The 26,965-nt window shown below is 46.7% G+C and overlaps 7 protein-coding genes across 7 annotated transcripts; 3 read left to right on the top strand and 4 right to left on the bottom strand.

Annotated features, from left to right (window-relative positions):
- Positions 1–1,034: 1,034 nt before the first annotated feature.
- On the bottom strand, positions 1,035–2,440 carry F4812DRAFT_431896 (uncharacterized protein; the record flags this gene model as incomplete). The annotated part of the gene is made up of 2 exons (XM_047934468.1): positions 2,276–2,440; positions 1,035–2,222 (listed from the first exon to the last, which is right to left on the bottom strand). Coding segments are annotated over exons 1-2 (1,047 nt in total), but the record flags the coding sequence as incomplete, so codon positions are not given.
- A 2,891-nt stretch (positions 2,441–5,331) lies between these two features.
- F4812DRAFT_460098 (uncharacterized protein) lies at positions 5,332–6,069 on the bottom strand (the record flags this gene model as incomplete). The annotated part of the gene is made up of 1 exon (XM_047937650.1): positions 5,332–6,069. The coding sequence occupies one exon, from the start codon at positions 6,067–6,069 to the stop codon at positions 5,332–5,334; it is 738 nt and encodes a 245-aa protein (XP_047789565.1).
- A 2,106-nt stretch (positions 6,070–8,175) lies between these two features.
- Positions 8,176–9,523, bottom strand: F4812DRAFT_56137 (alpha/beta-hydrolase). The gene has a single exon (XM_047939199.1). The coding sequence runs from the start codon at positions 9,024–9,026 to the stop codon at positions 8,319–8,321; it is 708 nt and encodes a 235-aa protein (XP_047789564.1). The 5' UTR covers positions 9,027–9,523; the 3' UTR covers positions 8,176–8,318.
- A 704-nt stretch (positions 9,524–10,227) lies between these two features.
- Positions 10,228–11,764, top strand: F4812DRAFT_431864 (uncharacterized protein). Its single transcript, XM_047934467.1, has 5 exons — positions 10,228–10,250; positions 10,310–10,495; positions 10,579–10,692; positions 10,839–11,110; positions 11,165–11,764. Exons 3-5 carry the CDS (start codon positions 10,618–10,620, stop codon positions 11,595–11,597), a joined length of 780 nt encoding a protein of 259 aa, XP_047789563.1. The 5' UTR covers positions 10,228–10,250; positions 10,310–10,495; positions 10,579–10,617; the 3' UTR covers positions 11,598–11,764.
- A 2,324-nt stretch (positions 11,765–14,088) lies between these two features.
- F4812DRAFT_465315 (uncharacterized protein) lies at positions 14,089–15,922 on the top strand (the record flags this gene model as incomplete). The annotated part of the gene is made up of 2 exons (XM_047938426.1): positions 14,089–14,911; positions 14,969–15,922. The coding sequence occupies 2 exons, from the start codon at positions 14,089–14,091 to the stop codon at positions 15,823–15,825; spliced, it is 1,680 nt and encodes a 559-aa protein (XP_047789562.1). The 3' UTR covers positions 15,826–15,922.
- Positions 15,923–17,208: 1,286 nt separating this feature from the next.
- On the bottom strand, positions 17,209–19,520 carry F4812DRAFT_56115 (RNI-like protein). Its single transcript, XM_047939198.1, has one exon. It carries the CDS (start codon positions 19,311–19,313, stop codon positions 17,298–17,300), a length of 2,016 nt encoding a protein of 671 aa, XP_047789561.1. The 5' UTR covers positions 19,314–19,520; the 3' UTR covers positions 17,209–17,297.
- Positions 19,521–21,918: 2,398 nt separating this feature from the next.
- F4812DRAFT_56069 (HET-domain-containing protein) lies at positions 21,919–25,175 on the top strand. Its single transcript, XM_047939197.1, has 2 exons — positions 21,919–22,161; positions 22,212–25,175. The coding sequence occupies exon 2, from the start codon at positions 22,610–22,612 to the stop codon at positions 24,959–24,961; it is 2,352 nt and encodes a 783-aa protein (XP_047789560.1). The 5' UTR covers positions 21,919–22,161; positions 22,212–22,609; the 3' UTR covers positions 24,962–25,175.
- Positions 25,176–26,965: the final 1,790 nt, after the last annotated feature.

The following is a 26,965-nucleotide window of genomic DNA, read 5'->3' as shown; positions in this document are numbered from 1 at the left end:
TATCTCAGCCCTAACACTCCTCTCTAAACAAAATCATGACTAGGATAACCCTTCTTCTTGTTCTCGTGTGTCTTATACAAACAGTCTATACATGTTAAGTAATCTACCTAGGTGGTCTAAATAAAACATATGGCTAATGGAGACAATCATGCTACCGTTACAAAGCAGCGTCGTATTTTTCCCCCTCCCTAACTAAATTATCGACCTACCTAGCTAGACAGAAGAGCCGCTCGCGAGTAAGGGAGAGCTATTATTAGTGCTTGGCATCTTCTCATATGAAAACAACAATACCAAATCTATGACGTAACCAAGTGTGTGTTAATACCTAGCAGCATAGTTGCATTATAGTCCGGGGGTAGTTCAGTTGAGCGAAATATCTACATAGTAAGAGGTACGTAGCTGGCCGCGGGCTGAACGGGGCTTGAGACATACGGCAGGGCGCTAATTATTGCTTAATACTACGTTTCCAAGTAATTTTCCCCCCTTCTTTGTTGGCTGCGCATAAGAAGGATTGGGGATGGTAAAGGTGGGTTGGTGAAATACATACCCGGAAGAGGATTGATCGTCGATATCGTCGGTCCACCTCCGGTGCTTGCTGATCACTCCCTCCCCCGATCTCAACGCAACAAGGCATATACTAGGTACCTACCTTGTATGCCACACACGGACGCAAGGACATGATCATCATCAACAACGAGGGCTCCAGCTAGGGAACCTACGTGAGGTGTCTTAGACCTAACATTAGGTACTCACAACTTACACTACCTACCTACCTAAGGTCATCCAAGTCTCAAGGTTCAAGCTGTGCAGTCCTGAGCAACGAAAAAAAGGATAGGAGCCTACTTAGATAGGAACTAGTTAATAGTGACAAGGCTTTATCAAATCTATATGCACGAAGATATCGTAAAAAAAGGCTACGTACTACATGTAAATAGGTAGTCAACCGACCGGTCAACTAAGCAAAAAGAATTATCATGATCCCTTCAAGATACCAGTAACCAGTAAACATTAAACCATCATCATGGACCGTTAGAAATCGAAAAATCGTCTTTTTTTTCCCGCCGCCGCCACCTGAGTTTCCTCTCCCCTCCCCGTTGTGCCTTTATTCCGGTAAATGAATGCTGTTCCACCCGCAGCTGGGAGTGTGTGTGTGTGTGTGTGTGTGTGTGTGTGTGTGTAATCACCACCGTTCCATGCTTATGCTAGGGACCCCTTTATGCTATATTCATCATAATAGAAGAAAAGAAAGAACTAAGTTGTTGGGCTTCGGTTGTTGCATCATGTTTCAGAGCAGAACCCCAAAAGCTTACAATAGGGCTGCGAGACCGGCGAAAGCCAAGATGGCAGCGACGGGCGTAGCCTGGGGTGCGAGGGCGGTCGAGGGAACTTGGGGAACGCTGGTGGAGGAAGAAAGAGGGGCCGAAGGGACGTAAGTGGTACCGACCGCGCTGGTGGCTGCGCTGCTGGAGACGGGCACGGAGACGGTAGTAGGGTAAGGAACAGTCGTGGCAGACTTGGACTTGGTGACGATGGTAGTATCGCTGTATGTAACCCAGACGGTCGGGATGGTGGTGACGGTCTCGCCCGCGGTGGCCTCGGAAGTGACAGTCACATCAATCTCCTTGGTCTCGGTGACAGGGAGAGTCTGCGTAACGGTGTACTCCTTAGTGGTGTAGAGCGTCTCGGTACCGGTCTCGGTAACGTAGATAGTCTTACCCTCCGACACGGTAGTGTGGACTGTCTCCGGGCAGGTGACAGTCTCGAAGATCTCAGTAGACACGTGCTTAGTAACGGTATACGACGTGTATTCAATAGCAGTAGTAGGCACAGCGGTCTTAATGGTCGAGGTTGATGTCCATGTAACGACGACTGTAGAACCCTCTAGAGTCTTGGTCTCAGTAACCGGGCATAGCGAAGTCAGAGTTGTGTAAGCAACATCCTCCGTGGTCTTCGTAGCAGGGGGCCCAGTAACGGTCTCGACGAGAGTGGTGTCCACGTAGGTGACTGCTACGCTGGTCGTGGTGTATGTCGTAACGTAAGTCTTGCCAGGAGCGGTGACTGTCTCCGTGACAGGACACGTGGTTGTGTAAGTAACCTCGACCGCGGTGGTGGTGCCGACGGTGGTATCAGGAGCAGTTACCGTAGCCTCACCTCCGCAGTTACCTCCCGCGCACGAGGTGACAACTACGGTTGATGTGGTGTAAGTGGTCTCTTCGTAGGTCCTAATAGGCGGTGAGCGGGTTATACTGAATGCTGATATCAAAAGACGACTTACGATCCACCATAGGTGACTGTGTTAGTGATCGGGCAGACAGTAGTTGTCTCGTAGGTTGTGGCCGTGACAATAGACTCATGGTCCTTGCCTGCCATGACCGAAGCGGCCAAAGCCAACGCAGCGTAAACAGCCTTCATCTTGAATTCGACGGTCGCTGGTGGGGCTGATGAGATGAGATGTATAGCGAAAGTAAGCTGGAGTTATGTAAACACTACGACAGCGCGAGGGCGAATGGAGGGGTGGCGTGGCTCAGCGAGGGTCTTAAGTAACCTTAACGAAGGAGTTACTCGATAGCGAGGCCTTGAGAAAGCAGCAGGTTGGGGGAGGTTGGTGATGGGAAGAAGGAAGATATAAAAAGACGGGATGGCAGGTTTCTTATACCTTCGTCCTACCACACACGCAGGATAGCTGCACTGCGTCGCTAGTGGATTATCATGACATCTTGTCACCACCTAAATGCCCTGGCAATTCGCATATAACAAAAGCCTCGCTTGAAAGCTTGCCTTGTCCGGCTTTGCATCTTGCGCCTTGTGCGACGGATGGAGAAGTAAACCAAAAACTTCCATGTCGGCGGATTGGATAGACGTGGTGCCTTACTGCTGAACACGCTCGCTAGTGTCACTAAAAACAACTCGTCTTGGAAGGGAACGGTCGATCGTTAGCGACCGGCTTGCCGATCGAGTCGTCTGTTCCACTTTCTGATGATAAAGTCATTCAATACATGAGGACTGAAAACCAGGTGACGACGGGCGCAGGCCTAGCCTCCCTCTATGCAGGCCAAGACGATATCGCAGATGTAAGGGAAAGGTTAGTCGTCCTAGGGTCGTCCTGCTAGGATGTTTACAGCTCAACCAGCTTCCAGGGATTACCCATGTCTGTTGGTAACGATGATGTATTCGAGGCTGAGATCCTGGAACCACACTGGCCCGACAACACCACCAACCCCTCATGAGTAACATGTGTTGCGTGGAGATGGATGTCACCGCTACAAGCCGCATGGCCCAGCCGGTGCGACTGTGTATTCCATCTCGAACAGTTCTATCTTATTCCGATGTTGAAGCAGCTACCTCTAGTCGCAAAGCACTATTTCCCTAGTAACACACATCTATGCAGAGTTAGGTGTTAAGCGATAACGCACGCCAGGAAGCAACTATAGACGCTTTGTGCCTTGTAGAAAGACCTTTTTAGAGAATAATCACGCTTGCGGTGATGCCCGGAGCATTTCCGTAACCCCAAGTCTTCAAAGATCGAGATTGCCGACTCCCATGTCCGTCTACCTTACTTAGGTACCTAAAGGTATTGTACTAGGTATGGTATGAACGATGAGATAAATTTTTATCGCCGTCATCGTAGGGTCTGCCGAGGATTCTTAGTTGCACCAGCAACGGTTAGAACCAGAGAGGTAATCTCGTGTCTGCATGAGAAGATCTGCGTGCTGTATCTGTAGGCGTCCAGTAAGATGATAAGAAGAATTGTGATTCTTGTGATTCCCGTAGCAAAAAAAAAAAAAAAAAAAAAAGAAAAAGAAAAAAACTTGCTTTTTGGAACCAGCCAGTCGATTATTTCTCCACAGTCCGCATTGGAAGACGGTAAGACTGGCATACTAAGGGGCCACACCCGTCGAACTAAGAACTAGCCCGGCTGCCTTGCCGTTCCCCTGGACCCAAAGCCAGCTAGTTGCATTAGGTACTAAATGAAGTATGGGCTTACATTAGGTACCTAGTAAGGTATCTACGGTTTAGCATATGGGTATAGGCCCGGTTACTAGAGCGGCAGGTTACCGGTAGCTAAGCCTGGATTTTCCCATACGCTCCCCACCGTGGGACGGCGACGGTAACACGACGAGGCCGGGCAACGAGCCAATGCTAAGCTTCAGGTCGCGAATAACTGTCATACTCGGTGTACCATAGGTTAGGTAGTAGTAGTAGTTGTATGAGCTGGCCTTCGTCGCAGTCTTCGTGTGGTGGTCGGAAAACATGGTGGCACTGCGTACCTAGGTAGATAATTGGCTTTTCTCTACAATATCGTGTCACTTAAGTCAGTTTTCAGAGCAATGATGGGCGATATTTCTGCAGTGACACAGCATTGCATTGACGTTCTTGCGCAATTGGTGTTCGCGTGGCTGGCTAAGAGTTGTAGGGTAGTAATGTTTAGCAATCGCTCTTTTATAACACCGAATGAGCATCCTGCCTACACAACTAGAGCTTGAGTCGTCGCCAATACCTTACATACCTAGAGGTAGGTACCTAATTTACTGTCATGTCCTTGTGTTGGGACGGGTCTGAACCCGATTCCTTCACGTTTGACATTGGCAGATTGGGAGCCGGCTAAGTTAATTAACTACCCGTGTCGTGTCCGTTCGGTAACATTTGTGGGAGAACTCATTTTGCAAGTACTTTGTAACCACCTTGTAATCGTTTGGTTTATCTTTGCGATTAGAATTCGGGGGGGATTTGTTTAAGTACCTACCTAGGTACTCTTATCCCAGATAGATGCATAGATGCATAGTACCTACTCTGGCAGTGTGTTACTCCAAACTCTACACGTTTAATTCAATGTAGTAGATAGTATATGCACATATAAACCGCATAATCGTTCAAACATCACCAGCTTCGCTTGAAGTGAAGGCCAAAAATTCCTAATCAAGGATCAAGCAAGCAGCACACATACTTATGATTCTGGATAGTTTTTGTTGAGTCTGTAAGAAACTCCTCAGCCTTCGCTTTCGTCCTCTTCAGATGATGAACCTAAATATATCCGCAGCATCGTTCTCATAATCATCGCTCTTGTCCTTGGCCCTCCTATCTCAACTTAACCATAATCTTCTAAGTTCTCGATGATGTTCAAGGCGTCCCTTGCAAGTTCGTATACTACATCAGAACCGAAGCGTCCCGTAACCTTATCTGTCTGCCATTTCCTGGATTCCATATTTACGAACTTGAACCGTTTCTCTTCCAACTTCACCAACGGCCCTGACAGCATCTTTGCGAATAATAGCTCCACGCTAACTTCATCAACGTCTGATCGTCGTCCTGATTTCACCAGCTAGGCATTGTTTACTGCACTTGTACCGGCGGTGTTGATAGTCCTTGGGAATAGGTGTTCCGTTGGCGATATAGGTTCCGTATGGGGCGCCATGCTTCAAGCTGCTGTGCCCGCTCTAGCTCAAGGAGAACTCGCTCGATGAACGCCCTTTCTTGAGCTCTTTTTTCTGATCTCCGTCGTTGTTCCTCTTCCCTTCTCCTCGCTTCCTCATGCCTTCGTTTTCGCTCTTCTTCTTGTCTTCGCTTCCGTTCCTCTTCTTGCATTTCTTTCTCCTTTGGATTCGGCGAGTATCTTTGCTGCTGGGGAGTATCACGTACCCCTCCATTCACGTAAGGTTCGCATCGAGGTATACCACTGCGGCCCCCTGCATTCATGCCATTCTGCGCGGGTTTATGGTCATCCCTACTAGCCAAACTGGTGAGACTAGTTCGCCATTGGCGAACTATATCGGAATATTGATCTATATGGTAGATGCATAACAAGATAGTTGCTGCTTGGCCGAGTTCCGGTGATTCCACTGCCTCGGAGTAGGGTTTACTTGCCGGTCCGCTGAGAATGCTTTTTGCTTGGTTGACTTTGTGGCGAGCAGGTACTTTCCAACACCTTCGACCTTTGCTTGTAGCGAATCCAGGACAAGTTATAGCTTCCTTTTCAATGTTGTAAAGCCCGAGCACAACCTTCGGATCCCATAGCTGGGGAGTTGATGAGGGGTATGGGCCGGTAAAGAGAGTACCGCCCTGATAGTACATAGTTGAGAATATCGCCAACCGACCGAAATGCTGTGATATTGAGTATAATATAGTAATATAATGATGTTATCACGTTATGGTTCGTGTCTTAACTACACAGGGGGATGCCATACTATTATACATACCGAGCCCCTTGGCTCCCTCACGATTTCCAACAGCCGTTTCACGTTGAAGGATGCACGTTCTGTAGCCTGCATTCAACCACATTGCCTTGGGCAAGCGTTACAAAGTACATGAGATTGAATTCCCCGAACTGCCGTACATAGAACGCGATGGATCGATGGTGCGGGGTATGTATGTCTTCTAGTGGTGCGACATGGCATAGCCTCATGGGTGGACTTGGGTGCAGTCAGTATGAACCACAGGAAGCATGTGCCCTCCCAGCCAAACCAAGATATTCCTGACAGGTAAAGAGTGACCACGTATAGCTCAATACCCAAAATCCAGAGAAATCCGGATAAGATTGACAACGAACTACCTATAACGAATGATATTGGTGACTTACACTCCATACATATATTATACTAAATTGCATTTATCGTCCTATGCTTCAGAGCGGCTAACTTCGGAGCTCTATGGTTCTTTCGAAACCCTCCCAAAAGGACTGAGGAACCTTGGGGGCGTAAGATTGCCTGCCGTATCAGAGACATGTTGGCTGTATATAGCCAAATACGGTATATTTCATCAGACCAGCTGTTGATATGATTGGCTAGATACAGTTTGCTCCTACTGGTCAACTCCGGTGAATCCCGAAGTTGATCTGAGCATAATCTTGAAGCATGACAGCTTGCCAAACTCACCTTTGGATAATTCTCTTTTTTCTGATTAAGGCCTCGTGAAAGGCCTCTTATCTTATTTATAGAGGCTATGTTATATTTATCGCATGTTAAAAGCCTAGAAAGGAGTTCGTACTAGGATGAGATGCTGCATCGATATTCGGCGCTTAGCAAGGGCAATTAGGAACGGCGAAATCATTAGCTCGGCCCGTGTTGCGAAAGTAAAGCTTCCTTCCCGAAGCCTTGCTTAGCAAAGCCTTTTTAGATATTACACGTGGTGCCTATTAGCTAAAGCGATGCCAGTATCTTGAATGCCATTATAAGCTTGGATACAGCTATAGGTTCCCTGTTATAAGTATTCTAGCGACCTAGGGCCTTGATATCCAATACACCTTTCTAAAAGGCAGTAGCTAGGTACGTTAAGATAACGTATGTCAATTAGGTCGAGGCCCGTCCTATGCCGACTTTCATGCAAAATCATAAGTCTATTTGCTGTCAAATGGGCATGGGGTGATCTTTCACGTCAGCAGAGTAAATTCTTCCCGAACGGTTAGTAGATCTTTACTATCTGTCGACCATTCGGCGAAGCAAAATGTAAAATCCTTCCCGATACTATCCAGGTTAGATATGCCAACTGTTGCATATAAGTGGTACGACACGGACCAGTGTTGGCATAGAGAATCTTGACTTCTCTTTCCCCTTTTGCATTGTCCCAAAGGGTCCAGCGACCTTAGAAATGAACTATCAAGAAGCCAGTTTTCCCGTGGTACCGTGAGCTCAACCATGATCCAGCAACTCTAGGTATTCCAATCAGTTTCGAATATGCTATGCAGTTAGAACTCTGCGACTTACCCTAGGACTTCCCGACCCTTTCACGCGGCCCCGGCGGCTAAGGTGCACTCGTTTACTTCATTGTAATGGAGCCTCGGCATGTTAATACTGTTTTTTATCTTACTCAAATACACATCAACTGCAGGGAGGTCTGTGCTGCTGCTGTGTTACCTGTCTCGGCTCTATAGCTGTTCCTAGCCTACACGAGTTCTGGGAAGCCCGGCCGTTTTAAAGATCATTGGGTTATCATCACTTAGTGTACCTGCAATACAAAATGGAATTACCCAAGCCGAATCGTCCCCGTAGGATGTGACTCGATTCTCCAGTCTCCCCGTTCCTGTTGCCCTACTTTCCATACTGATGCTAGTCGGCCCTCTGGTCTTCGACTCTGGCGTCGTCTCGAATCCTCTAAATCTATCGTAAACCTGTTATATCATGAATGAATTGTCCCTTATGTTATTTTAGATAACCCAAGTATATACATAGAGTAACACTTAGGTATTTGCATACAGTTACGTGACTAGAGTGCCGCAGTTAAGCATCTTGAGTCTTGTTGACATCTAATTATATTCTTAATTAGACAAGTCCCGGCCTGGTGAGCATCAGAGCACAAACTATATAAATGATTCTCCACGGAATAGTTTAATTTTTTAAGGCAGAAATCTTCAGCCACTTGTCCAGTTCACCGGTCCAACCCAACCGTTCATCACCCAATGCCAACCCTATCCCATGGGGACCATCCGGAATGATAAGAAGTTCAAAGGGTCTTTCGTACTTTGCCATCGCCACGGCAAACCCCAAGGTGTTCTGCACCGGCACCACGTCGTCATTTGCAGTATGAAACAGGAACGTAGGCGGCGTGTTTCCATCTATGCGCTTCTCGGCACACATGGCATTCTCGACGTCACTCCCGGCCCCGCGCCCATCGCCGATAAGGTTGCGCCGCGAGCGCTCGTGGGTGGTCCCCGCCGCCATGCTGATAACCGGATAAGCAAGGATGGCAAAATCCAGATCCGCAGCGGGATCCGTCGCCGTCACTGCTGCGAGATGTCCGCCGGCGCTGAATCCCCATATTCCTAGCCTGTCGACGCGCCCCGACGCCCGGATCTGCCGCGCCGCTTCCAGGGCCTCGCGCTGCGGAGCCGGATATATGGGCGCCGGGTTGGACGGGCCGGCGGTCGTATACGAGAGTACCCACGCATCTAACTGGCGATCGTTGAGCCATCGTGCTGGGGCTATCCCTTCCTTCTCCATGGAAATAAAATCATACCCGCCGCCTGGGAGTACGAGGACCCCTGTACGGCTGGGGTTCGATGCGGGGTAGAAATCGAGCTTTAGTTCTAGGATCATATTTGTTGGAACGAGCTAGCTAGTAAATAGAAGATACCTAGGTCAGGTAAGTAGTTTAGAGGCTTCAGGATTGTGAATTCGAGAAAGCCGTCAGAAAAATGACAGGAAGCGGTACGAATTCTATGCTAATAAGGAAATAGGTGGTAAGACTGGCTAATATTTTGTCAAGAGAAACTTGGTGGTGGTGGTGGAACCTCAGCCACCATTGTCGGCTACATAACTTGGCTTGGGGGCTTTTTTTTTTTCTTTTTTCCCTTTACTCTATTAACCGAATATAAATGTCTAGAATATTCATGCCACTCCTCATATGAGAATCAGTTATCCATCCCGAGAAGAGCGAGCATTCTGTAAGAAGACATGATCATTTTATCATTATAATAATACGGCGACTCGCGTTCAAAATAAGCCAATATGAAGGCTTTTCATAGTTCCTCGTAGTAGCCTAAAAGGCCTTTCGTCCGAGCTGAATAAACGATACACAAATCACAAGCGCAGGAACACAAATTGATATAGTATACGAGCTCGGTCAAGAACGCCTCATAAATCAGACTAAATGGGAAGAGTCATATATACCTCCTATATGGATTCCTACTCGGGGTTCCATAGATGTAAGACTCGCTAATGTTATGCCGTTAGCTGTCATATCTACTTATTTTAGAGTCATAATGTTTCAAAATTTCCCGGACTGAGGCCTGTTACAATGTCTCATTTGATTCGGGCGCGCCCTTGGCTTCCGTACGGTAGTACCTACACGAGTTAGCTAAGACACAGCCTCGATATGACTCCGTAGGCAGTAGCTGCAGACGGAGTGTTTGTCAATTGACGAGTCCGATATAAGCTGATGTATCGCCGCCTCGGTGCATTCATTACCTTAGGCACCTATAGGGGTACATTTGCTTTTCTTGATATCATAAGAACTTTCTCTTAGGCCCCTCGAAAGAGACAATCCGGCCGGAGAAGAATTCTCCATTTACCGCAATCTGCCCTTCCTCGTCATGTTACCGGATCAATTTCACCTTCTTCCACCCGAGGAGCAAGAAGTAGTCCTTAATGGACCAGCCCTCTCTCCTCCCCCTGGTGTTACACCAAATCTAGAAAACCCTCCGAACAAAAATTCCGCCGCTTTTGTTGCGATTACTCTTGCTCTGACAGTAGGAACAATTGCTATCTCTTTCAGGGGTTATTCTAGAATCTTCATTACACGCAAAGTCTTCTTGGAGGACTGTAAGTCCCTTGTAACCTAACCTAGATATTCCATCGCCCAACTAACCAAAAGTACTCAGTTCTCGCGTTCGCAGCATATGTACTTGAATTTCAACCATTTTTATATCAAGTTCGATGAGACTAACCCATGAATCTAGGTTCTATTTACTACGACTCAGTGCCTAGGTTTCCGCCTTATTCATGGCACGGGGCTGTTTGTACACCAGTGGGACGTTCGTGTGAGAGACTTATCTGAGTTTCTTTGGGTGAGTTTGACTTCTTATTTTCATAGTTGAGACTTTCCCAATCCCCATCTGGGGTAGATTTCACACTGAAACGGAATAATTAGGTTGTTAGCCTTTGTCTTGCATTTTATTCGATCGTAATAATGAATCTGAAGGTCGCCATACTTCTAGAGTGGAAACGAACATTTGTTCCATCCGGAACTCGTGGTTTCTTCTTCGTAAGTGCTCACAGGCCCCCTACCATCCTTCCAATAGTGTACACCAATTAGGTAGACGACAGAGTGGAAGCTAGGTTCTCAGCGTCTTCACCATAACTGCACTTCCTACTCTTATTCATGTTCAAAAGTTAACGTGGCGATTGTAGTGGACTTGCTATTTTATGATATTTATAAACATCATATTTTATACCTCAGGATTCATTGTTGTAAACCTCTCTTGTACTCCACATAAGAAAATATGGGACGAAACAGTCCCCGGAACATGTTTCGACAGGAAAGCCGTCGATGTTTCATCTGCCAGTATCAATATTGCTTCACATACACTTATTCTAATTCTTCCTCATACTGTTATATGGAAACTGAATATGACAACACGGAAAAAAATTAATGTTTCGTTAGTTTTTACAATCGGCATTTTGTAAGTAACCCCTTCAGGCTTATTGACTTGAAAGCTCATGAAGCCTTTACCTAGGGCTCTTATTTCTGGCGTCTTCCGACTGATAACGACGGTCAAGTACTTCCAGACTCAAGATGCTACTTATGCTATATCTCGGATGGCAGTTTGGGGTGCCGCGGAAATGGTATTTCTCCTCTTGGTATTCTGCGCACCTACTTTCCCAAGTGTTTTCCACGAAATGAAGCTTCTAGCTAGCCCCTTTACATCATGGATGAGATATTCCAAGTCGCTGCCTGATAGTGATGGCCCAGGTGGAAAAACCCGTTCAAGCCACAAATTACCAATTTTCAACCAACTATCCTATAAGAGAATTGATGAAGGCGGTATTACTCCTCAGGACTTGGCTTTCCAGAGACGTGCATCCCTTAACACACCTGTACAATACCAGGCATCTTACAATAACCCACCCAATGCACCCTTGGAGCTAGATATACTTCGGACTATCTAGGTGAGCAAGCTGGTAGGGGTGTATTCAATAAGGCGTAATAGAACAAATTTCCTTTTTAATGTTATGAGATTATGAACTCACAATGATGAGGTGTTGGCAATCTGTATTTAACATAGATAAACCCAACCAGTATATTGAAATCCTTCGGAACAGATCTCAAAGAAAAACCTACCGCTATGAAAGTTCTATTTAGAAACAGAGTCCAGTATGTGAATCGAAACCCCCGTACCCCTATATAGAAAAATAAATATAGGTTAAACCCTCTCCCCCCTTAGGTGAAGATATTGCTGAGTGGCAAAATGGAAGATACTAATTTACATAAAAACTAGACGACTAATATGTTTAAGCCCAGGTGATGACCTGCAGCACTGCTATTTGTCATTATTATTATTCGAACCGGCCATTATATGAGAGGGGTCTAGGCAGTGACATCGACAAACCCAAAGGGAATCAGGCAGACAAGGTGTGGAATTCGGATGTGAATGCGAAAGAGTCAACCTATTTCCAGGGTCCTTCATTGTCTCACCTGATCATGATGAATCGTGAGAAAGTAGAAGCCATGTATAGTAGTGTATTTATGTTCATAATTAAATGGAATTTATGCTGCTAACCTCTGATGGAAGTTCCTAGGACATATCATAACATCACTCGGCTATACTCGTGTGCTTTTCCTTTTCCCCCTTTTGCATCTAGCACCACTTGCCCCTTCTATTCCCTTCTTTCTCTTTATCCCAAGGCTTTCTTGAACTTATGTCGGCATGTCTCGTCATTAATGTCTCGTCTAGATCATGTATCGCATTGAAAAGCACACCTCTTTGATAATGGTAGCTGTTCGTCTGTTACTATATAGGTAGCATGGTTAGCTAACTCTTTAATGCTTATTAACTCGAAGGTGAGGATGTATAGATTGTACTCACATTCCCTTCACTATACTGCACTTCCCCTCCGCGAGAACAAAGTAGGTGTTGACACACAAGGGGTGCTGTGATGTCATATAATATGCTACTTGGGACAAACTCCATATCTAATACCTACCACATAGCCCTCAAAGGCCTCATGGTCGGTACTAATAGATGAAACCCATGGTAATTACTAGGGCGGAGCCAATATGAAATGGGATTTTCCCAGGTAATGCACAGAACTGGTTAGATCTAGTTAGATTCACTGCTCCCAGGGCCCTTCCTTCCCCCCCTCATGTCTGCACATCTTGTTAGGGAAGTCGGGACTACCGGCTAGTCAATCAGTTTTCCCAGGGTAACACACTTCGCTCCTTCTCTCTATTCCGTACATGTACACAATTTCCCTTTCATATTGCAAGCACGGCTTGGTGGGAAGTAACAAGCAATATCCATTGCCTATCTGCTCTCCGGCAGGCATCGCACCCTACCTACTTGACTTGCTCTATTACTTACACACTTAGTATCCATCTCTTCCACACTCTTTCATCATCGCCTACTTCATCACCTACTTCATCACTAAATCCCTATTTCTGTCGGGCCATTCTAGAGTATCTATCTAAGCCCAAGGCTTCGGGTACGAATAGGGTCAAGACACTAACTATCAAACACTCCCTTTCCCCTTTCGTCATCCCACATCCACTGCTCATAGATATATCTTCTCGTTCGATACGACAGGTATCCTGGTTTCTCTACCTACTAGCCATAACTTTATTGGTTCAAGCTCCACGACTCGTCCGTCACACGACTCAAGTTGAGGGCGGCAGGAGACGAATCGCTCAAGCTTGTATCGCCTGTCATACCTACTCGTCTTTCTAGGTATGTGCCTACTGATTCATTCGCGTGTTGATTTTGGCAGTTTATTCGAATAGGAAAACACATAACTGATCTCCATTGCTACTACAGGTTCCTACCCAGGTAAACAATCAACTCTACTATTTGAGGCCTACTTAGGGTTTCCTATTGCGATACAGCAGTAAGTGCGGTTTTCTTCTCATTCCCCCTGCCTACTACTAGGTATTTTGATGTCATCTCTTTTTTTTCACATCCAATAAGAGAATCCACACTACCCAGCCATACCTTGAATAGGCGACAATTTGAACAGAAGTGGCGTCTAATCCTGATCCCGTTTTCGTCCCCTCTCTACCTACTTCTTCCTCCCCGTTTCTCTTCAGTAACCAGGTTAATTGATCACGAGGGAACATGAACCGTTACCTACTAGGTACAGACTAGATATCTTACTGACTTGCTTCCAGGCCTTCCTCATTCGGTTTCAACTCGAGGAGGAAACATCAATCCCTCTGAATACCCTTAGTTGTTATCATATTGAAGACCACACCGTCCCTTGACAGTCCTCAAAGACGCATTTAGCGGAAGGCCCATATTGCAAGTGAGTCAGTGTACTACGGATGTAACATCCTATTGATTTCTGTGAACTTTGCAACCTCCTTCCTTGGGATACCTTTTCACTTATATGACTTAGGTAGGCTATCATTACGAGAGAAAAGTTAATGCTGATGGATGTTCGCTTAGAAATGGCTCCCTCCAAGCGAAAGACGTGGGTCGACGTCTACGATCCAGAGACGGGCCATTATAAGCCCGAGTTGGTCACAAAAGGTCAATCTTCAGGCCCATCTTCTGGTGAAACTTCCGGTGCAAAGTCGCCTGACAAAACACAAACAGAGACGATCGATTACAGCGTTAAACAACCGCAAGGAAATGCGCGTGAAGTCTCCGAATCGTCGGGGGCTAACAATAGCACCTCGGATGGACTCGCTGTCGAGAACGGAACTTATCGCCCTAATAATCCAACTTCTAGTAAAGTCGAACCTCTACTGGTAGCTAGAATTGAACCGAGCCCAAATATATGCAAAGGATTATCACAAAGCCGTTGGGCGCCGAAAGATATCAAGGAGGCCAAAAGTGTTGAACAACTCACTGCGGGTGTCAGCACCGATAAAGTCGAAGTCAAATCAAACACAATTCCGAAGAAGACGGATGACTTGAATAAACCTATCGATCCTCATGCGGTAAAGGAGGTGTCTGAGACGGTCGTTACTGACCCAGTAGACGTTGTCGAGAAAGACTTCCAGCCTCCCGAGCCCATAAAAGTGTCTGAAAATACCGAAGAGAATGCTACACAAGAGCTTCAACAGGTTCAACTTCGTACTCAGGCAATACATTCCTACGTACCAGGCCGTCCTGAGAAATACATCGAGAATTGGGTTCAGCCAACCCCTGAGATAATTGTAGATCTCCACCCTGAAGGAGTTGCAAATCCCGAACAATGTGATGTGGACACAGGGAATGGTCGTCTTATGTCCCCTGTGGTGCATGTTTCTGAGATGGCGCATGCAGGTATGTACATATTTCTTCAGCATTGATATTCTATGGCTTGATGCTGACTTGGCTTAGTCGGGGAGAGCTCAGGGGAAACTCTCTGTAATGCCGAACCTCATACCGAGAGCGAGATGTCCGTAAATCTCGATGAGAAAAGGGAATATAAAACTGAAGAGGACGCGCCTAGAGAGCTGCTCGAAGTTCCTTTAGTCTATCATGAGAGAAAGTCCAATCCGCGCGAGATTAGAATACCGTGTCATCTTCGACCGGCGCAACATGCCGACATGATGCAGGTAGCAGCATTGTATAATGAAGAGATGAATGCCAGCTACAAGACAGTGGACAAGCGACAAGTCGCTTTGGATAAATGGGTTCACATCTACAACGGGTGCGCCACTGAGAAGATGCCTTTCTTTGTTGCTGTTGAAGGGTGGTACAATAAGGCTGCTGAGAACAATGGTCCGGTGATTGCATTTGCCGTAATAGACGTCGCTGTCCGAGGTCTCTTCGGCTCGTACAAGACGTATGCGGCGCCTTGTGGTAAACTTACAGTCATCGTGCATCCCGACTATCGTCGTCGGAACATATGCTCAGCATTGCTCGATGCAGTTTTTAGCTGCTGTTCAACGTACTACGAGTCGCGAGAGGGATATGAGTTTGTGAACGAGAGCAAAGACTGCAGATACATGACACCGGACCACAATCCTCGAAAATGGAATTTCATCGATATTGAAGCAGTTATCCCAAGTGGCCCCTCAAAAAGGGCGGTTGAGCAGAATGAACGATTCAAGTGGATGGCTTCCTACCTCGACCGGTACTTCGACATGACGGTCGTTTACCACGACGAAAAGTTATACCAAGATGATCGATATGTTAACCTATGGCTCGACAGGATTACCTTCCGACATCAATGTCGACCCCTAGGATCCTAAGCATATCAACCCTAATATCACCTTGCCAGGCATACTACCCGGAAGCTGAGAAAGCTATGTACCTTGCTTGGACTCTTTTCGCATACAGCAACAGAACAAGAGCAGGAGAGAAGAATCAGCCGAATAGACAAAAAAAGATTTTTCTTTTTTTTTCTTAAAAAGGAGACATACTAATGTATAATCCGAATACACGAAATCTGACTTCGTGATTCTATGCCAATTGGTATATATATTAATTGGTCAGGACATCTATGAAAATTCCACAGTCTCGGTCTAGTCAGAGACTGAATTGTCGATTTCGATACTCATACGTGGAATTTCAGATCTCGGCGGGGCATCTAGCCATGTTACCCATGAGGTATCGACCTCTCAGGGAAAGTGAGAAGATGGTCAATTTTTCGCGTTGTTTTTTTCTTTTCTTCTTTTTTTCGGTTCTATGGGCAGGGAGCCTAAGAGATTTTTTTCATCGCATGTTTCAGAATAGGAGAGTGGAAAAGTACAATAAGGGGGGAGAATAGGGGAGGAAGGGTGCGAAAGATGACAACCAATAAAAAAAAAAAAAAAAACCAAGCAACTGTTGGCTAGGCTCACAAACCAGCTGATGATTGCTTTGCTAACGTTTGCCTATGTTCCGTTAGGTACCTAATGTAATGTAACGAGCTCGGATAGCTACCTTACGTAGAAATCAAATTTGCGTGTTTTCACTTCCTATGTCGTTCATGTCGTTGTTCAACATTCAATGATGGCCTTTAGGAATAAGGTTGAGACGTGGCTGATTTAGACATTCGCCTAGCTTAGGTAGGCATGTTGTAAATCAGCTACCGTTTAAAACCCTGCCCCTGAATGGCTATGTATAATCTTGACTTCGTAGAACACATTAGGGGGGGATGTAGAAATTCATCTGACCCATTAATAGCATTCATTAATGCTCACTCAGCATACCAGATTATACAAATGCCCTCGTTATAAACGTACCTACATACCTACCTAACCTATACAACGAGTACAGGGCCGCCAGTAAATAAGTAATAGACTCGAAGAGAGAGTATGTCCCGACAAGAGCGACAAGTGGCATATGAAATGTGCCCAATGAATAGGCACCTCCTAAGGTAATGTATCTCAAATAAGGGGGGGGAAAGGGGACTTAAATGATCCACCCATCCATCTACAAATACCTCCTACACAGGTGAGTAACTCGATAACATTCCTCTTCCTCCTTCCTCTCAAACAGGACAGACAAAAATAGCTAAAATGCCCCATGATGATAGCAACCAGGGAAACAAAAACGCCCATCGATACCTAACTCCTATCCAGCCAGCCAAGAAAAGAAAAATCAAGTGTTCCTAGATAAACTCCCTCCAAAAGCAAATACCTAAATGATAACCAGGCCCGACCTAGTTAGAGCCTCTTAACTCCGAGAGCATAAGTAAATTTATGATGCAACCGATACACGCAATTCAAAACAACATGGGTTACATGACGACGCAATTGGCCGCGACGGTTCGCGCGCGGCGGCGACCGGCAGCAGGACCACCTTCCTCGTCAGCGTGCAGCATCTGAGCAGCGCGAGCACGGCGTCTGCGGCGGCGGGAGCCGGCACCACCAGCCCCTGCTTCCTCGACAGCCTGCATGTAATCTGCCCACTTCCTCTCCAGTCTCGCGGCGGCCGCGAAGTCGCCCTTCAGCACCCGCTGCGTGTGCTGCTCCACCGTCTGCTGCCACCCGTAGAAGCATTTAAGGCCTATGATCTCGGTGGGGTAGGTAGTCGACCTCTCGGATGGCTGACGGATTTCGGCATTCCAAGACAGGATCTCACGGACGCCAGTCCAGGTTACCATTTGGCAGTCATACACGATTAACCTGAGACCAATACGAGGACGCGCATCGGGTAGAGGTGTCCTGGCTGACCGAGACCTAACCATGGCTGCGGCCTCTGTGAGGACAAGGTCGCCGATCCTCGTGTTGTCCATATCTACGCTCTCCAAGCTGACACAATTTTTCATGACGGGCAGCATGCCAATGTCACTGATATTCTCACAATAGCTTACAGAAAGATGTTTTAGATTTGGAGCACACGGGGCTTTGGCGAGATGCTCTGAGAGGATATCGTTGGTAAGTTCCGATAGCTCCTCTAATTCCAAGTGAGTAAGGCGAGGCGTCGAGGCGATAATTGGCTGTAGTGCCGCGTCGGTCAACGAGCTGCATCCGCTCAATTGCAGGCCTTGTAAATCAGGCACAAGATAACCCAACACAGCAATACCATGGCTGGTCAATTGTGAGCATCGACTCAAGTCCAGATGCCGAAGCTTTCTCGGCGGAACTATGGGTCGATCTGTTAGTATATCGATTTCGGGTTCGACGCCATGGATCATAGTCGCGAATGCATCATCGTTGAGATCCACACAACCGCTCAACACTAGCCGCTCGAGATTGTTTGTCCTGAATATAGCATCTGCTACGCTAATGCTGCTAAATCCTTTGACTTCTCCGGCTCTTAATTCCCGCAGTTTTGGACACCCGAGTACTACCATTTTAATGCCGCGAGCATCCATATACTTGCACCATGAGACGTTGAGAGTTTCAAGATGTGGACAATGTTGGGAAATAATCTTGCATGTGCTGTTTGTGACCGCCGTCATACTGGTAAGGTTCAAGTTGGCAAGCCCCTCGTTAGATTTGATGAGATTGTGCAAAGTAGTCCGTTGAAAATTTCGGCATCCTTCCAACGTTGCATTCATAAGATTCTTGCAAGCCGTCACAATAACCTCGGCCCTTTTGTAGTGCTCAATTTGGAGACACCCGCGGATATTGAGATCTTTCACAAAAGGACCAGCCGCAACAATGATCTTAGCTAGAGCCTCGGCGGGTATTTCCATGTAGAACTCTGTAGCATCGAAATGGGTCCACAATTGACCGTCGAAACAGAACTTCTGGAAATCCTTGCTTACACGCGAAACGCGAATAAGCTCTTTCGGCCGGAGGTAGGAAAAAATATGCAGTCGGATCTCGTCGGGCATTCTTGCCCAGAATTCAAAAGGTAGTTTTCGGACCGTACTAGATCTCGACCTCGAGGTAACGTCGGCCGGTAGAGAGACGGTGGTCGGGTTCAATTGCGTCGTAGAAATATTGGCAACTTTACGAGCTATACGAGTTTCAACGCCGTCGGACCCAGGATATTCAGCAGCCGCACTACCGGGTGTAGACGATCGACTACTGGGAAAGTAGCCCTGCGTAATACTACCTGAAGATTGTTGTCCAAAAGCAGGTGTCGCTGCGAGACTCACGCACGATAAGCTACCTCGCGTGCTATACGGAGAGGTAGAAGACCGAGAACGACCGATTTGCTGCAACGAAGAAGAGGAAGACACGTGCTGGACGCCCCGAAGGAGTCTCTGGCGACGCTTCTCCTTGGGTCGGCCCTCGAATGGTGCGACGCTGGGAGACTCCGACTCCTCGTCGATGGGATCAGGTGGGGTGATATCGGCCATGATAGGCGTTGGTAATTGTATTGTGTGAAAGTTCAACCAAGAACTCAAGGTCCCCTATAAGATGTCTTCATGAGACAACGAAGGACAAAACACAATCGGCTATCGAATTATCGTTGCGAAATGCGGAGATATCGAATCGTCACTAAATCAATTGAGAGGGCCAGAAAAGGTAACACATCGAACTGGAACCCGAGCAGGTGTCTCTCTGTATCGTCGTCTTGACAATCACCGTAAGAGTCAAGTGCTGATTGAGGCTAACATGACCTATCCCACACTCACTCTCCCAAATTCGCAAATTCCAAAGATATAAACGAATGTAGTACCGCCTTGCTGTGGTGGTGCTTTAGCAGCGGTAAGAGAAAGTGAAAGGATGAGGAGCTAGAAAAGGAGGTAAAAGTAGTACGGTGATCACGATGATCAGACTGCTGCTGCACAGATTACAAGTTGGGAAAAAGGGGTTTAAATTTGCCCCTCCGGCGTCCAGTATCCAGGTATCCAGTACCAATTTGCTATCTGAGGTGGCGTGTCGACTACCCAATGCGGTTTGCGACGAGGGGACTGAAATAGTGCTTAGCTGATCTGATCTGACTGACAGTACCAGCGTGTTCCTCAAAGGCCGGGACCAACAATGGAAGGGGGGAAATTCGAACACAGCTCGACTAGGCAAACCTTCTGCATTTAAAAGCCTTACGAAGCCATGCATAAAACCCAGAACCGACCCGGAGGAGAGAGGGTTACTAGGATTAGTTATTGATTTTATGTAGGCACCAAAGGTAGATGGAAGAAGATAACAACATATCGTCGACGTATGGTTGAATAAGTTTTTTTTAATACTGGGGTGGAGGGTTTGGACGGGTTGGGAGGGTTGGAGCGATGGCACAAGAGGGTTGCCGTAGCCCCTCGCAAAGTCTTAACTGACCTGCCCATGTGAGGGGCCCCATAATAAATCAGGGTCGGGCTCTTATCGTATACAACATACATGTATACAACGTGGGTAAGGTGGGGTGATTCCCTTTTTCTCAGCCATTTACTTCATACATGTATGTTATGTATGTAGTTTGTAAACCCCACCTAAGCCACGAATCTTCTTGCTGGTTAACCCCTCTGCCCCTCCGGCCCCTCAGTGGAGTATAAATCCCCATAAAGCAAGGCGAGCCTTTTGAGTTACCTACTGCTTACCCCTGACCTTTCCGAATTCTTCCATAATTTATTCTACCCATTGGACCAGACGTATTACAGTTTATGCAAGAAAAGACGATCGCGTCTTCGTGGCACAATATTAAGAACCCTCAGCAGACGGCGTCACATTTTAATGCAGAGTCATTTCTTTATTTCATTATTAAAACTACCTACCGCTTACTTCGGCTATGTGACCTGAATGTCCTCAGTATAGCCTTCAGAATAGTCTACTAGGTATTTACATAGTATCAACTTTAGAGTTGGCTCTAAATCCGGAATACGAGACAAAGCATTCGGGAATCGGGATACTCGTCCGCGCGGTTTGTTCTAATTACCTACCAGGTAGGTACCTACCGTACCTAGACCTAAGCCAGCTAAGACTTCTTTTTTTTTTTTTTTTTTTTTTTTTTTCTCTTGTTCTTTCTTCGCTCCTCCAAGGACTTAGACATAGGTTTACGTGGCTCCACAAGCCCAAGCAGCTGGATCCTCGCCGCTTTTCCGCTATGTCTTATGTACATTAATATCGTTCTAGGCTCTTCACTATTCGCGCGCATGCATTCCGAGGCTGACCTGCGCCTATCATTGGTCTGTAGTGACTAGCAACCGAAACAGAGATCAATGGTCCCTTCGTACAGCTGCAGCCAAGAGTCTGCCAACCACCTGCGCCCGTTGGGAGCACATTGACATAGCAAGCTTCGCTAATAATAGTTAGTCGTGTGACATAAGTCATCAGGTTCTTGTTCACTTATTTTTGTGAATATAACAATAAGCGTTGTACTTGGGAAATTTATCCAGCCTACTAAGTTCATGATTCAAACAAATTTCTACCTTAACTCATCCGTACGTCGAAACTGACTGGGTCTACTAATCGTATCATTCAAGGATTCCCCGCATGATAGACAAGGGATAGACAAGGGATGAACGGGGGGGTTATCAACTTTCAAGAAGCTTTAGTACAGACAAATAAGGCATTGTCTCAAAAAATGTTCGCGACATCTATCTTAACTGATAAGGAATTTTGTGGGATATCGAAGAGAAGGGTTCTTATAACGATTTAATGGGTTGCAATCTTTAGTTGATCTAATCCGATGTCTTTCCCCCGTGCTTGGAATCAGATCGCCTGACTCCCGTCACCATGTCACATTTACCACACCCCGTACCCATCTGACCCACCGTTGTGATAACGAGCAGAGACATGGCGTTTCCTAAGGCCAAAAAATGTGTTTGGATGCTACTTGGTTAGAAGATAACAGCCTTATGGCCTCCTTCGACGAGTAAGTATAATGATTCAAATTTAGTACGTTATGCTGATCAATTACTACTGCAAGTTCAGTCACCTACAATGTGCAATAAACAAGATAAGTTGACTCGGCAACATATACTATATACTACCTATTATATCAGTACCTAAAGTAGGTTGCATACACATTGAGAGACAGAAAAGCCCACCAGCAACTATATTAAATAATTAATTAATCAATAATTAATTAGTTAGTTATTATATTCATTCGTAATTCTTGCCAAGATTATTACTCTATACCAAACGGTCGATTGGATCAATCAGTCGAGTTAGTTCAATGTCGAGGACACGAAATATTATAAGCATAAGCGCGTTATCCATGAAACAGAGGCAGACCTTGGATGAAATTCAAATGGGACTGTTGAAACGGTACTGATAAGATCAAAGGATATTGAATGCTCCGCTTAGTCGTTTAGGAGTCTGCAAGCTGGGTATGGCGTTTCATAAGAATAGGTAAAGAACATCGCAATGCAAGAATTCATAATTACTATTAGGTAAGCACAATATCAACATAGAATATCGCAAAGCAGAACCACATTAAAGTAAACCAGGGTATAAGTAACCTAAGACTGAAGAATGCATGTTACTGGCTCGGAACCCAAGGCTCAGCTGAACGAAGGATGGGTACTTGGCATTGAAGGATTTTATTTGAAAAGGAAACGTATCACATATCTTCATATTAAATTAGGCATCTATTATTCATAGTTATATTCCTACTTGAACATAGTTTCTCCTAGCTGAGCGGTTCTTCGACTTCCTTGCTATACTTGGGACTTTGAACAATATACTGGTGGTCCGAATTCTCTAACTATCTACAATGCTTCGGCTTCGAGGGAAGGTCGAGACTCCTAAGCAGTTTTGTACTCCACAGGATAAACTTAAACAGCCTTGCGAACTTTGTACGCGAATATTTAGCGAAGATCTTTATAAGAACCTCAAGTCGAGCGGGGAAGGCGAGGCCGAGATCCAGTCATCATGCGAGGTTTTGGCTATGGATATATACCATAGCGTCCTCAATGGTTGTAACATGTGCACTCTCCTCGGCAACTCAGTCCTGACCGCTGCGGAGAATGAGATCCCTTTTCAAGATGAAAGAGCATTCCTCCTTCATATACCATGGTACCAGGAGAAGGAGACAACTACAACGACATCTACCGAGTCGGGCATATCACAGGGCGACCATCAGAGAGGTTCAGCTTATGAATATCTAATGGGGTTTGAAAGCTCTGCTGAATACGGGAATTCCACACAATCGCAAATTCAAGACGAGCCGCAGCTGACCGTCCAATCTCTTAACTGTCACGCAAAAATAAATCTTACACTGTCGGTTATGAAAAGCATGTATTCGACTGGGTTTGATCTTATCAATATCGAGATTAGAGCTATACCAAGCGAAAATTGTGCTAAGCCTTGGCTATTTATCCCCCCTTATGGTGGAACACTCTGGCTTGAGTTGATATCTGATAACGCCTTGGAAGTCTTCAGTAAGGAATGGAAAGGACTTTCTGCCTCGGGCGAAAAGTGGCCGCGTATAGCGCGAGGATGGCTTCAAGACTGTCAACGGAGCCACCAATGTACTGTGCCGAGTGCATTTGTACCTACGCGTCTAATAGATGTCGAGGATCCTCGACACCCACACCTTGTCGAAACTAGCTCTATAGAAGCGGAGGACTATGTAACATTAAGTTACGTATGGGGTACTAAGCAAAACTACGTACTGACACAAGAAACTTTGCCCATCATGCTTGATGGTCTTCACATCCAAAGTATCCCTCAAACAGTCGCAGAAGCTATGGAAGTTACGAGGCAACTTGGATTTCGCTACATATGGATTGATGCCCTATGTATTATCCAGGACTCGCGGGAAGACAAGATCAATGAACTACCGCAGATGGCAAAAATATACCAATATAGTGCTATAACTATCGCGGCGGCTAACTCCACAGGAGCTTCTGAAAGCTTCCTAAAACCGCCACACCCCCCTGTCTTCAAGGTACAACCATTCCAAATTACCATTGGTAGGGGTGTGCCTGAATTCCCCTTTATAAATTTAAGCCTCGGCTTTAGAGAGGAAGAACCGACCTTGAAAGATCCCATCGATTCACGCGGATGGACGTTACAGGAATGGGCGCTCGCTTCGCGCCGCTTACGCTTCTCGTCCCAGGGAGTCCAATGGACATGCAACAAGCTAATCGCTGATCCAAGCAGCCTGAATGAACACCGAGACCCCCCCTTACAAATCAGTCCGGATGGATACGTCCAGAACTACTCCGGAGACGCCTCCGCCATCATCTCTACTCCCTGGGAATCGACGTTGTCCAATAAATATGCGATAGACGAAGCCTACAAAAGAAGAGAGATGTCGATGACGTGGATAGAGATACGCTCCCAATACGCGCAACGGTCGCTCACATTTCCCACCGACAAGCTCTCCGCGATTTCAGCCGTCGCCGCCATGGCAGCCGCGGACAACGGAATGACTTACGTGGCAGGTCTGTGGAAGGAAGCCCTACTAGTCGACCTCCAGTGGTACTATATATTCCGCTCGCACCCGACAAATAAGCTCTCGCGCGTTGCCGCCGCCGCCACCCAAGAACACGAAGACGAAGACGGATTCGCCGCCCCTTCCTGGAGCTGGGCCAGCGTGAAGTACGACAACGGCACGCTGTATCCGAATCAATCGAAGCGGTGGACGACGGACCGCCCTTGGCACTTTCGAATCCTGGACTGTTCCACGACTCTTATTGACGGGAGCGACTTCGTGTTCGGGCCTGTGAAATCGGGGTACCTGGACGTGGAGGGCAGGGTGCTGGACGTCGAATGGCAGCCGTGGACCGAGCACACGGTGGCCCTGAACAAGATCGCGCTGTACGAGGCGCCTCGAGGGGAAGGAGGAGAGAAGTCCGAGGAAAGGCTCGGACAGGCCTTCTTGGACTTCCCGACGGCGTGTCTGGAGAAGGGTTTAAGGTTCAAGTGTCTGATCGTGACAAAGGCTGACATGGTGTATAACCAAGTCACGCCGGAACGCTACGGCGATATGATTTGTGCACATGCTCTTCTATTGCTGCCGCGAGCTGAGCCGAATACCTACCGGCGGGTTGGGCTTTGCTACCTCAGCGAAGGTGGTTTGTGGGAAGAGACAACGTTAGAGTCTATTAGGATTGTTTGAATACACACACCCACCTACACTGGTGGTTTACCTAGTATTGTAGTGCATAGTAGTTCTCTCTTTACATGGAGTCATCATTTAACCTTTCCAACGCAGAAAGTTCCCTGATATTCTTCGTAGTACACCCCCTTACTTGAGAGGGGCAAAAGTTAAGTCTCCATACGAGTCCAGGGCGGTTAACAGATCATGCCATGCTAACTCATTTATGCTATTTTAAATAACCTTGGGCATAACTGGAAACCGTTATACCTTTGAATCTACTGTCCTCCCTATTTATAGATGGAATACGAATGAGTGTTTATGCAGCTACGGAGTCCTTTTACAATGAAAGCCATATATGGTACTTCAGAACCATTTGGTTGGAAGTGTACACGTTTAGCCAACCGCGTGATTGTAGGAGCTACGTTCATACGAAATAGTTGTAGTACCTACAACCTACAAGCCCCTTGACTGTATGCGTTGCACCTATTTAGTGGCTCGGGGGTAATCCTTCTCACAAGCAGCTGAATCGAAAACGTAGCTCGGATAACAGATTTGGAGAGTCTTTGCTCGAGGAGTCCAAGTATGATAGTACTATGCTTTCTTCGGCAGTATCCGGCTTGGATATGGACTGATTAAGTCGAACCATCCGGCTTCAAGATGGTGAAGCAGGATACTCCTCAGCGGCAGCGCTTATCGCCAGGGGACTACATAGCATCCTTTTGAGTCTTCTCCCCAACGAATGCTCGAGCAGATAGTCAGAAGACTGCTGCCAAGGGGCAGTGGAAATGCGCTCAACGGATCGAAATATTTCAATTCGTTGTTTATTCCCCATCCTCCCCCCCAAACAAGTTTTTCGTCCGAAGCCCGAGACTCTACATGTTGGGCAGTCTTTGGGTATGTCGGCAAGACTTACCAATACCCCCCCCCGCCGAAGCCCAAAGCTACCAACGATCCTTCGGCGCGTAGAATACCTACAACATGATAACTTCGCTCTTGACGTAAGAGTGGCCCTCTCTTAGGTCCCTGAACACGGCGAAATGACGCGGCGTCCATGGTGTCGCGCGAGCCTGAAATGCCCAATCAATTATGGAACGAAGTGCAGGCTTCGTTCATCAGTGAGTCATGAGACCTTTATGTCAGGTTTCCATGAGATTATTGGCAGGACGGCGCCTAATCGCCAAGTGGCCCTGTTTCCCACGCCCTGCCCTGTTCTCCCACCGCCTTCAGTTGTCCTCATTCTAGAGACAGAGAAGAAAGAAAAAAAAGAGAGAATAGAATAGAGCTCGTTGATGGCTGTCGTTCTTTCGGAGGCCTCATATGTCTTCGCCGCAGACCCGGCCGGGCCAGTGGGTCGCTAACACGACAAACTGGGCCGGGCGAAAAAGGCTAGATACGTCAACGAGGCAAATTTGATGCGAGTAAAAATGCCTAGGTTCATGAATTGGGCAACTGTCGACTTGTACATACTATAGCATTCACGAGGTGGGGGGTTCATTAGGGTCTTTCGTGTTCTCCTAGATGGGCCCCCTCTGAGGCCCCTCTGATGATGAGTCCGTCTCGTCTGCATGGTAGTAAGTAAGTAGTGCTTGTTTGTTGAGCCGGATTCGGACGTTCCGCACGCCTTCAGGCGCATATCTTCCTATGAGGTCATTGTGTTGCTTATGCACACGCAAGGAAGATGCTTCTTTTCCCCGTTCGAATCTGCAAAAATGCGGTGGGGAATAAGCGTGAAATGCGAGATGGTTGAGTTGTCGAGTCGGTGTGCCAGCGGGCAAGTTGTGGCTAATAAGTAATATTACTACCTGGGTAGCCGCATACATACCACTTAAAACGGAGGAGCCGCTTAAAACGGGGGAGCTGTTCAAAACGAGAGCGGCGCAAAAAAAACGAGCGGCGCAGGAATTTTGAGAGGCGCACGCGCAGCTCATTCGCTAGGAGCCATGTGGATACAACTCTTTCTGGCTTAACGTTCTAAAATTTTGGAACGTCTAAACCGTAAGCGGTAGTAATACTGCTCCTTGA

Source organism: Daldinia caldariorum (assembly GCF_022478825.1).
Source record: "Daldinia caldariorum strain CBS 122874 unplaced genomic scaffold F4812scaffold_10, whole genome shotgun sequence".
In the NCBI taxonomy this organism is placed as follows: domain Eukaryota; kingdom Fungi; phylum Ascomycota; class Sordariomycetes; order Xylariales; family Hypoxylaceae; genus Daldinia; species Daldinia caldariorum.
This window is presented reverse-complemented; position numbering and strand designations above follow the sequence as displayed.

Coding starts and splice junctions, on each gene's coding strand:
- F4812DRAFT_56069 (XM_047939197.1), top strand. CDS start 22,610: ATGCTTCGGCTTCGAGGGAAGGTCGAGACTCCTAAGCAGTTTTGTACT.
- F4812DRAFT_56115 (XM_047939198.1), bottom strand. CDS start 19,313: ATGGCCGATATCACCCCACCTGATCCCATCGACGAGGAGTCGGAGTCT.
- F4812DRAFT_431864 (XM_047934467.1), top strand. CDS start 10,618: ATGAATCTGAAGGTCGCCATACTTCTAGAGTGGAAACGAACATTTGTT. Junction 10,693..10,838: donor GAACTCGTGGTTTCTTCTTC/GTAAGTGCTCAC, acceptor TGGCGATTGTAG/TGGACTTGCTATTTTATGAT. Junction 11,111..11,164: donor GTTTTTACAATCGGCATTTT/GTAAGTAACCCC, acceptor GCCTTTACCTAG/GGCTCTTATTTCTGGCGTCT.
- F4812DRAFT_56137 (XM_047939199.1), bottom strand. CDS start 9,026: ATGATCCTAGAACTAAAGCTCGATTTCTACCCCGCATCGAACCCCAGC.